This window comes from Tachypleus tridentatus, chromosome 8 (assembly GCF_004210375.1).
Source record: "Tachypleus tridentatus isolate NWPU-2018 chromosome 8, ASM421037v1, whole genome shotgun sequence".
Lineage (NCBI taxonomy): Eukaryota > Metazoa > Arthropoda > Merostomata > Xiphosura > Limulidae > Tachypleus > Tachypleus tridentatus.
The window spans coordinates 51,063,843-51,075,894 of NC_134832.1; the positions used below are offsets into that span (position 1 = coordinate 51,063,843).

The 12,052-nt window shown below is 36.2% G+C and overlaps 1 protein-coding gene across 1 annotated transcript in view; it reads left to right on the forward strand.

Annotated features, from left to right (window-relative positions):
• Window positions 1–12,052, forward strand: part of LOC143222380 (potassium/sodium hyperpolarization-activated cyclic nucleotide-gated channel 2-like) — a 31,957-nt gene that overhangs the window by 9,610 nt on the left and 10,295 nt on the right. Inside the window, exons 3-5 of the mRNA XM_076448835.1 lie at window positions 4,224–4,373; window positions 6,593–6,811; window positions 8,567–8,713. Coding sequence (XP_076304950.1) covers window positions 4,224–4,373; window positions 6,593–6,811; window positions 8,567–8,713 — 516 coding nt within the window. The remainder of the gene's footprint in view (window positions 1–4,223; window positions 4,374–6,592; window positions 6,812–8,566; window positions 8,714–12,052) is intronic.

Sequence of the window (12,052 nt, forward strand, 5' to 3'; positions counted from 1 at the left end):
TGACGTTGAAATTTAAATTAATGTTTCCTGTGTAACGTCATAATTGAAACAGTTATCTTTGTTTGTAGTTAAGCACAAAGTTACACAATAAGTTGTCTGTGATGTGTCCACCAGGTTTTTAGCGTTTTTAGCATTGTAAGTCTGCATGGTTACCGATGTGTCACTGACGGGGGACAAAACTTAAATATTGTTTTCCAAGTGTCAGGTGCAAATTTTAAATCTAGAGCTTATGAAAGTACACGTGTAATTTAAAGTTTGTTGATTAGCTGTTTTATGGTAAAGCCACGTTGGACTTATTGTTGGGTCTAAAATCTGACCTCGCATTTTAGCGTTGTAAGTACGTAAACTTACCGCTGTTCAGTTGGGGTGCCCGATGTTTAAAAGAACTGTTATTGGCACACTCATTACACAGGTATGGCAGTCTTTAGTAATAATTACGTTTCTACATGGTTCACACATCTTAATAATAAATATTAGTTTAAAATATTATTCAACTTTTTAACCTCAGTATTTTATAGTTAATTATTATAAAATATATTCACGTACATTTTATAACTAAATAAGATGTTTGTTGGTTTGTTTGTTTCGAATTTCGCGCAAAGCTACACGAGGGTTATCTGCGCTAGCCGTCCCTAATTTAGCAGTGTTAGACTAGAGGGAAGGCAGCTAGTCATCACCACCCACCGCCAACTCTTGGGCTACTCTTTTACCAACGATTGGTGGGATTGACCGCACATTATAACGCCCCCAGGGCTGAAAGGGCGAACGTGTTTGGTGTGACTGGGATTCGAATCCGCGAACCTCAGATTACTAGTCGAACGCCTTAACACGCTTGGCCATGCCGGGCCTACTAAATAAAATAATTGCTTGAATAAGTTGATTCGCTACATTTCACGTTTCAGTTTTCTGTATTCATAAACTGGGATATTTAAAAGTGGATAATTATCGGAGGGTTTTGGACAAAAATGATACAATATAACCGACATCTTGTATATAAGAGTGAAGCTCTAATACTGACAATTCAGAAAGTAGGTAGAACAGAAAGAATTCTCTAGTTCTGAACGCCCACATATCTTTACAATATACTGTTTCACTAATTATGTTAATTAGAGCTTGGGGATTTATTTCCATCTTAAGTTTATACTCTTAATTTAACCAGTTTATGTTTGCGTGACCTTTATGAACATTTAAGACCACCAAAGGAGTTCTTTATTTGACAAAAGAACAATACTGTGTGTTCCACGCGCCACAGAAGTGTAACTGATGTAGAAATCTAGAGAAATTTGTAACATAGATGGCGCTTCTTATCTGTAATGACGCAAGAAAAGTATTGTAAAGCAGTATTGAATACATATAACAACTGTGAACTATGACGTAGACCTAATAGTATTAAATACTTCTCTGTAATGACGCAAGAAAAGTATTGTAAAGCAGTATTAAATACATGTAACAACTGTGAACTATGACGTAGACCTAATAGTATTAAATACATATAACAACTGTGAACTATGACGTAGGCCTAATAGTATTAAATACATGTAACAACTGTGAACTATGACATAGGCCAATTTGGTGAATTTTGCCTAAAACTACAAGAGGGCTATCTTTAAAAGCGATAGTCTAGGAGGAGCTAGTCAAAACCACCCACCGTCAGTTCTTGGGCTACTTTTATACCAACGAATAGTGGAATTGACCATAACATCGTAACGTCTCCACGGTTGAAAAGGTGAACGTGTTCAGTGAAGGGAGATTAGAACACGCTACCTTCACATCGCGAGACGAGTGACCTAACCAGCCAGGTCAGGGTTAAAGGGAATCAAACTAGGATCAAAATGAAAGGCTGGTACGATGAATAATATAGTTTTAAACTGTTCATTCTTGTAATTTTAAACACCATTAAGGATGTCACAATCTGCATCTTTTCCCGTTTGTGGTCTGAACGAGAGCAGATTTCACATTAACAATATATATAATATATTCTAAAGGAAAACATTAACATCGGATGGGGAGAGGGGGTACAATAGCACCACATGAACAAATAAACGGATTAAACACAATTATAAAGTCATTCATGTGTAATCATATTGTTCAGGAATTTCAAAGGGGATTAGGTATCACTTCACGTGTTTACAGACACCTCAGTCTTCTAAGTACATGTGTTTCTATTCATATTTGCTCAGTTTGCTCTTACTGCTGTCCACAATTTCTATGTCCTCTTCTTCCTTTACCAACTTTTGACCATAGTGTGTATTTCTATATCTCATTCTTGCCTTTGTCCTGATTTCTTTTCATCTCTCCATTCAGGCAGTCTAATATTATCCTTGACTTTTACGTAATAAGCCGACCTTTCCACAGTCATTCCTACCAACTTGTCAAATATCTTTGAATCTACTGGTCTTCTTATCATATCGTGTGTTTTTAAACATCCAGCTGTCTCCATCTCGTTCTTTATTCCACAAAGTTTCCAGGCCTGGTAATTGGGGTACTTTGGGTCTTTGGTTCGAATTCCCGTCGCACCAAACATGCTCGCCCTTGGGGCGCTATAATGTGACAGTCAATTCCACTATTCGTTGGTAAGAGAGTAGCCCAAGAGTTGGCGGTGAGTGGTGATGACTAGCTGCCTTCCCTCTATTCTCACACTGCTAAATTAGGGAGGGCTTGCGCAGATAGCCCTCGCGTAGCTTTGAATGAAATTCAAAAACAAAAAAATAAAGATATTATCAAACCGTATCCATACAAAATAATAATGTATAATAATATCACTTATCCATGACAACTTATGTTGATATGAAACACTGTCCAGATTTGATGCCTTACCACTTACAAGGTGATTATTGGATGGAACTTGTGTTGTCGTAGCTATAGTAAGGTTAACTGTTTTTACCAGGATTTTTCAATGGAATAAGAGCGCACGTATTTATTACAATATCCGTTTTGATGAAGAGTCAAGAAAAACCGTTATTCTTGCTCATTTTTTCATCTGCTCGAGCCATTACGTCAACTAATATCACGAGAGCCTCGCGCAGCGAAAGAAGTGGTAACATTGTTCAAACACAACCTCGAGAAATTTTTTTTACTGTTCGTCCAAACAAAGAAACAAGAGTTGTTCATCGCAGTTTGGGCCCGGCATGGCCAAATGGGTTAAGGCGTTCGACTCGTAACCTGAGGGTCGCGGGTTCGAATCCCCGTCGCACTAAACATTCTCGCTCTTTCAGCCGTGGGGGCGTTATAATGTTACGGTCGATCCCACTATTCGTTTGTAAAAGAGTAGCCCAAGAGTTGGCGGTGGGTGGTGATGACTAGCTGCCTTTCCTCTAGTCTTACTCTGCTAAATTAGGGACGGCTAGCGCAGGTAGTCCTGGTGTAGCTTTGTGCGAAATTCCAAAACAAACAAACAAAACTTTGCAGGGTGTGAATAGATCTTCGCCAAAACTGATGTGGGAGTTCATTAGATCAGTGTAGGGATACATACAAATTTTCAGTTTTGCATTCTGCGGGTTTTATGGGCATTTTTCACAACTAATTCGTTCCCTGTTGATGGATCTTTAAGTCTGGCATAAAGGTTCACTGGGTTTTTGTCAAGAAACACGAAAATTTAGTGTTTCACATTTTACGTCTTGCAGTTTTTATGGGCGTTTTTTTACGATTACATACAATGGAACCAACTTTCCACGCAGTAAAATAATCTTTCATTGATCATGAACTTACATGACTTCTGTTCGTATCTGTGCTAGCCGTCCCTAATTTAGCAGTGTCAGACTAGAGGGAAGGCAACTAGTCATCACCACCCACCGCCAACTCTTGGGCTACTCTTTTACCAACGAATAGTGGGATTGACTGTAACATTATAACGCCCCCACGGCTGAAAGGGCGAGCATGTTTGGCGCGACGGGGATGCGAACTCGCGACCCTCAGATTACGAGTCGAAAGCCTTAACCCACCTGGCCATGCCGGGCATAACTGCGTTCGTTTATACGGTATAGACTACTCCATGTTTCGGTGCGCTGTAGAGTATTGTATGTGTTGTAGTACGGTGCATATTATTTTATGTGTCACAGTACAGTGCATACTATTTCACGTGTTACAGTACGGTGTAACACACTGTAATGAGTATTGTTTGTGTTTTGTTTCAGGTTTCATAACCTGACAAATGTGTTAATGACATACATTGCTACAATACATTTTAGTGATTTTTTGTTGTTGTTGTTTTTGCTGTTTTCCAGTTTCTCAACGTGGCGAATGTCTTCATGAAGATTTTCAACTTGATATGTATGATGCTGCTGATTGGTCACTGGAGCGGATGTCTCCAGTTTTTAGTCCCCATGCTCCAAGGATATCCAGCCAGTTCGTGGGTGTCTATAAATGAACTACAGGTACGTTGTACACTGCCATCTAGTAGTCAAAAATATTATTAACCAAATATACAGTTTAAGTCTTCTTTACTAATTAAATCTTATAATTAGATTTTGCATCTAGATATTGAAATGTTAACAGGGTTAAAACTTCAAGTCTTAACTGAAATGTAAGTCTTTATATTTTAGTATATATTTTATTAAATATCTCTGGTCAAGGTTCTTAAAAGTTTAGAATATTTGCGAGTAGTTATATTGATTGCTTACTGAGTTAATTATTTCAAAAGATTAAGGTGTCACTAGTAAAACTCACTTTCTGCCAAATCTGGAACATGGTTTGGATTACCTTTAATCCAAAAGTAGGAATGCTATAGTTAAAATAGATATTTCTGATTGATATTTGTTTGACTGACCTAGTCAACTGCACTGCACCTTTCATTGTGTAGCTTCGGTAAAATTTAAACTTTTATGTCCTAAACTTGAAACTTCCCCGCATATCAACAGAAATCTGATACCTTTTTACTTCTAGAAATTAAACACATTTTTTTAGCGGCTTAATTTCAATTTTACGCAAAGCTACACGAAAGCTGTCTCCGCTAACATTCTCTGATTTACCAGTGATGCAAGCGCAGATAACCCTCGAGTAGCTATGCGCGAAATTCAAAAACAGACAAACAAGCAGTGATGCATGAGAAAGAAGGTCACTAGTCAACATCATTCATCGCCAACTTTTCTTTAATAGCGAATAGTGTGATTTACCGTCACATTATAATTCCTCCAGTGCTGAAAGGGCGAACATGATAGGTGACAGGGATTCGAACCTGCGACCCTCGGATTCCAAGTCGAGCGTCTTAACCACGAGGGTCATGCCAAGTCTTTTTGAAATCGAGTTAATATTGAAATACTTTTTTATTTATTTTTTGAAACCCTCGTCAAAACGTTATGAGCAAAAATATTCTTCACTGTCAACCCAACAGTCTCTCGTTTCATACAAACATGTAGAAAAATATTAATCACGCGAATCATGGTCCTTGGATCTATCAATCTTTTCTTTGGAAATACTTATACGATTGTGGTTATTATTGGGTCATTTTAGAAAATACAAAACACGTACATTAAGAAATTTCTTATCATAACATGAACTTTGCTAATTTATATACAGATTACACTGCACAACAGTTGTTTTGAAAAGTTTTGCTTCCTGAAACGTTTTTGCTAATTGTGACAGGTACCTGGTGGGTATGCACAAATATAGTTTTGCATCATCACGTAGGAACTCTGAAAAATAGACACTTAACTGCTTACCGGCTATAACGTATTTAATTACGTTTATGTTTCTAATACGTTATTAAGTTCAACATAATTGAAAGTGTTATGCTACTGATTTTCGTTTGTATTCAATGTCCGGTGCGTCACGTTGCAGTGTCCAACAGTAGTCAGCAAGCATTGACGGATTCCAGTTGTCCTAATATAATTTTTCCATTGTAACAATGTCCTGGTAAAACTGAAGATTTCGATGAAACGGAACGTGATGGGCAAATTTGGATGCGACTGTCGTGACCAGCAGCCAAAAGTCTATAAGGAACACCCAATAGTGTTCAAGAAGCAAAAACTTTGTTATGCAGTGTTATGGGTCAAGCACTTCAACATTGTCGCAAAAACGCGCTACGCACTTTGGGACCGTGGTTGCACCGCAAGATTGTTTTGGTTATTTTTGAATTTCGCACAAAGCTACTCGAGGGCTATCTGTGCTAGCCGTCCTTAATTTAGCAGTGTAAGACAAGAGGGAAGGCAGCTAGTCATCACCACCCACCACCGACTCTTGGGCTACTCTTTTACCAACGAATAGTGGGATTGACCGTCACATTATAACGCCCCAACGGCTGAAAGGGCGAGCATGTTTGGTGCGACCGGGATTCAAACCCGCAACCCTCAGATTACGAGTTGAACGCCTTAACCCACCTGGCCATGCAGGGGCCTTGCACCGTAAGAATGACGACCAAATGCTGTTTCTCAATTCGTTAACTATTTGTACTGGTTGGCAGCGAATGTTACCTTCCTCTTGTGTGTTATTTGAAAATTGAGACTTACAATAGCAGATAAGCATTTTTTTTTGTTGAAACAATGAAACAAATTAGGAACTCGTGGCCGCGTTACTTTCTCTTGTTTGTTTTTTTTTAGAATTGTGGTGAAGTAACTGGTGCTACTTGTACTTACTGCTCAAATTTATATTTCTTCAGGACGTGTATTGGCTCGAGCAGTATTCCTGGGCCTTGTTTAAAGCAATGTCTCACATGCTTTGCATAGGTTACGGGCGGTTTCCCCCACAGAATCTAACTGATATGTGGCTAACCCTACTAAGTATGATCAGTGGCGCCACCTGCTATGCGTTATTTCTTGGCCACACGACAAATCTTATCCAGACTTTAGATTCCTCTAGACGTCAATATAGAGAAAAGGTAAGAACATTTTATTTCACATTGTGGGTTGTTTTATTTGTTTTGAATTTCGCGCAAAGCTACACGAGGGCTATCTGCACTAGCCGTCCCTAATTTAGCAGTGCAAGACTAGAGTGAAGGCAGCTAGTCATCACCACCCACCGCCAACTCTTGGGCTACTCTTTTACTAACAAAAAAGTGGGATTGACCGTCAAATTATAACACCCCACAGCTGAAAGGGCGAGCATGATTGGTGCGACGGGGATTCGAACCCGCGACCCTCAGATAACGAGTCTATTTCCTTTGCAACCTGTCCATGCCGGATCTTCGTATTGTGTTCTTTCCCCTTCCAAATAAAAAAAATTCTTGCGCGGTTCTTTGTTAAATTTAGATATTTAATCACATCAATACTTCATATAAATTCCAACTCCAATGATAACTCCTTTTTGTCTCGAAAGGATCGGTTTAAAAACTCGAATGTTAAATTGAATAAAATAATTCAGCAGTAAGTCTACGGATTTACAACGAAAATCAGGGGTTCGATTCCCTTCGGTGGACTGAGCAGATAGCCCGATATGGCTTTGCTATGAGAAAACACACACAGATAAAATAATTAAGAACAAAATTCCAGATTATATAAAATATGGAAAATATACAAATTAAAATATTCATTTTTTTGTCTTTATTAACACTAAGGTTTTTGATGGAATGCTATTATTTTAAGCGCTTATAATGTGTTAGTCCAATAATGAATAATCGTGTAGGTAAAGGTGCGTGAATTCTTTTTAACGTGAGTACAGAACATCATTAACCTTAGCATTTATAGATAATACAATTCTCCCAATGTTAGGCTTAACTTAAGAGAAACAAAAAATGACAAAATACATCTAATATTTTATTACGAATCTGAAACTTAAAAGCCTGTATATTTTCAGCAAATGGTGTTCTTTAGTTCAAGGTTTTTACAAAATTCCAAGTGTTCACATGGTTTTAATATCAGGTGTTTCAAGGCATTCTTTGGTATACCGTTTACTTGTTAGGTATTACTCTCGTCTAATAAACTAAATCCTGGTACTAGAATATTGATGCTTCTGTTGATAGAACGTTGTTGTAGATTGCTACTAAACAATTGTTACCTCTAGAGGGTTGTTAAACGTGGTGATAAATAGTCATCATAGATTGCCATTAAAAATATTTAAGGGTTGTTGCTGGGTAGTTGTTAATTGTTTCTACATGGTGGTTAAAGATTACTGCTTGGATGTTTTTTTTTTATGGATTGTTACTAAATGGTTGTCGGTACTACTAAAATATTATTATCCTTTACGAGCCAATTACTTCTAGTGTCAGTGAATTAGATCCACGTGTGACGTATTAATGACGTCGTATTTAGACTCTAAGAATGGAGAACACTAAAGTTCTCCGTGACGGGAAACGAAGAACTTACGTGAAAATTGTGACACCTATTGGAAATCTACATGCATACAGGATAAAAATTTTGTGAAGTTGGGGGTTGCACATCGTGTAATGAAAACGTTTTTCCAGTATCATATAAGCAAAAGTTCCACTATAGTATGATTATTGTTAAAATGAATTTCGTTTGTAATCCACGTGACTTTCAAGGAGAGTATAAATTCAGTAGTAAAGTAAACTTTTAACTAAAATATCTCTAAGATATATAATTTGAAGTAAAATTTAAACATATTGTATGTGTATGGGGATAGTAACTGGTATTACCTTAGTTTTGAATTTAAGCGAACTTTTTTTTACTAACACTAGGTGAAACAAGTGGAAGAATACATGGCCTATCGTAAATTGCCCCGGGACTTACGACAACGGATCACGGACTATTTTGAGCATCGCTATCAAGGCAAATACTACGATGAAGAAGCCATTCTTGGAGAGCTGTCCGAAAGGTTACGTGAGGTCTGTTTCAAACATATTAACCGAAATGAGCAAAATCACAGAACGCTATTTCGAAGACAATCAACAAGCTCTGTCTATTGTAGCTGATAAATAAAATTCCACATCAGTAGTTTCGTTTAATTTTCTTTTAGTTTTTTTTTCATCTAAGTACCATAATTTGCTTTTAGTTTTCTCATCTGAATAAGTTTCCTTTAGTCTTACATAAGAATCAAAGCCTTATTTGATTCTTCTTCACATAAGTATCATAGTTTTCTTTTACTTTCTTCACATACATTTTGTTATCATTTTCACATAAGTACCATAGTTTTCTTTTATCTTCTTCACATAAGTACCATAATTTTTTCTTATCTTCTTCACATAAGTACCATAGTTTTCTTTTTATCTTCTTCACATAAGTACCATAGTTTTCTTTTTTATCTTCTTCACATAAGTACCATAGTTTTCTTTTATCTTCTACACATATGTATCATAGTTTTCTTTTTATCTTCTTCACATAAGTACCATAGTTTTCTTTTTATCTTCTTCACATAAGTACCATAGTTTTCTTTTTATCTTCTTCACATAAGTACCAGTGTTTTTTATCTTCTACACATAAGTACCATAGTTTTCTTTTTATCTTCTTCACATAAGTACCATAGTTTTTTCATCTTCTACACATAAGTATCATAGTTTTCTTTTTATATTCTTCACATAAGTATCATAGTTTTCTTTTTATCTTCTTCACATAAGTACCATAGTTTTTTATCTTCTACACATAAGTATCATAGTTTTCTTTTTATCTTCTTCACATAAGTACCATAGTGTTTTTTATCTTCTACACATAAGTATCATAGTTTTCTTTTTATCATGTTCACATAAGTACCATAGTTTTCTTTTTATCTTCTTCACATAAGTACCATAGTTTTCTTTTTATCTTCTTCACATAAGTACCATAGTGTTTTTTATCTTCTACACAAAAGTACCATAGTTTTCTTTTTATCTTCTGCACATAAGTACCATAGTTTTCTTTTTATCTTCTTCACATAAGTACCATAGTGTTTTTTATCTTCTACACATAAGTACCATAGTTTTCTTTTTATCATGTTCACATAAGTACCATAGTTTTCTTTTTATCTTCTTCACATAAGTACCATAGTTTTTTCATCTTCTACACATAAGTACCATAGTTTTCTTTTTATCTTCTTCACATAAGTATCATAATTTTCTTTTTATCTTCTTCACATAAGTATCATAATTTTCTTTTTATATTCTTCACATAAGTACCATAGTTTTTTATCTTCTTCACATAAGTACCATAGTTTTCTTTTTATCTTCTTCACATAAGTATCATAATTTTCTTTTTATATTCTTCACATAAGTACCATAGTTTTTTATCTTCTTCACATAAGTACCATAGTTTTTTATCTTCTTCACATAAGTACCATAGTTTTTTATCTTCTTCACATAAGTACCATAGTTTTCTTTTTATATTCTTCACATAAGTACCATAGTTTTTTATCTTCTTCACATAAGTACCATAGTTTTCTTTTATCTTCTTCACATAAGTATCATAGTTTTCTTTTTATATTCTTCACATAAGTACCATAGTTTTTTATCTTCTTCACATAAGTACCATAGTTTTCTTTTTATCTTCTTCACATAAGTATCATAGTTTTCTTTTTATATTCTTCACATAAGTACCATAGTTTTTTATCTTCTTCACATAAGTACCATAGTTTTTTATCTTCTTCACATAAGTACCATAATTTTTTATCTTCTTCACATAAGTACCATAGTTTTCTTTTTATCTTCTTCACATAAGTACCATAGTTTTCTTTTTATCTTCTTCACATAAGTATCATAATTTTCTTTTTATATTCTTCACATAAGTACCATAGTGTTTTTTTATCTTCTTCACATAAGTACCATAGTGTTTTTTTATCTTCTTCACATAAGTACCATAGTGTTTTTTTATCTTCTTCACATAAGTACCATAGTGTTTTTTTATCTTCTTCACATAAGTACCAATGCCATGAAAAATAAGACACCTGAAGAACTGGTGCCGGTAAGAAGACCAGTGGTTCGTCATTCTCACCCTTCTTCTTCTAACCTCAAATATTTGAATATATGTTTACATTTGAAACACATTTGATGCCATTGCTGATTGAGCTTGTTGAGAAATTACAAATGACTTATTTTAGAACTTCGAAGAAATTTACACAAAAGGATATATTTGCATAGCCGACCCTAATTTTGAACTGTAGACAAGAGAGAAGACACCTGGTCAACAGCACCGACCACCAACTTTTGAACTACTCTTATCTGACAAAAAAACTGATATTTAACTGTCACTCTTATAACCCACCCGCTGCCACAAAATGTCGAGCACGTTTTTACAACAGTGGCTCTAAAACCATAAAGCCTAGGATTCAAAGTCCAGGCATAGTAATAGTAGGCCACGCCCGTCCCACTGTAAATATATATATTTTTTGTAAACATCCACGTGTCTTAAATCATTCAGATTATAAAACAGAAGTCTTAACAGCGCCAAAACTTTCGTTTCGTTTGTACTTAACTGTCGGTGGTTAAAACGTTTCTCGAACATGCGCTAAATTTCATAAACCATCAGTTCCTGGAAATACAGTTATGAATTTTATGCGATATTTAAAAGTTCGCTCGCACGATCGAATAAATTATTGCGTAACTGCGTTAATAGTTTATATTAAAAATTAGATTTTCTAAATCTTGAATTTATAATAAACCTCACAATTATATGGTCGACTGATTGGTTGAGAGAAAACATGTATGCGTATGTTTTCCTATAGCAAAGACACATCAGGCTACATGTTGGGTCCCCGAGGGGAGAAAAGGAAGTGGTCAAGTTGCGTCGATTTCCAATAACTCTAGACTTTTTACGATTACTGTCTCTCGTTTTTACACAGCTCATTTGAAGGTTGGTGAACCTATCTGACCGAGATACCTAAACATGATTCTTTATCATTAATAGTTTTTTGTATTGCCCCCAGGTGGCACAGCAGTATGTCTGCGGACTTACAGTGCTAGAAATCGGGTTTCGAGACCCGGAGTGGGTTTGTTTGTTCTTGAATTTCTCGCAAAGCTACACGAGGGCTATTTGCGTTAGCCGCCCCTAATTTTGCAGTGTAAGACTAGAGGGAAGACAGCTAGTCATCACCACCCACCGCCAACTCTTTTACCAACGAATAGTGGAATTGACCGAAACATTATAACGCCCCCACGTCTGAAAGGATGAGCATGTTTGGTGCGACCGGGGGTTCGAACTCGCGACCCTCAGATTACGACTCGAACGCCTTAGCCCACCTGGCCATGCCGGGACCCCAG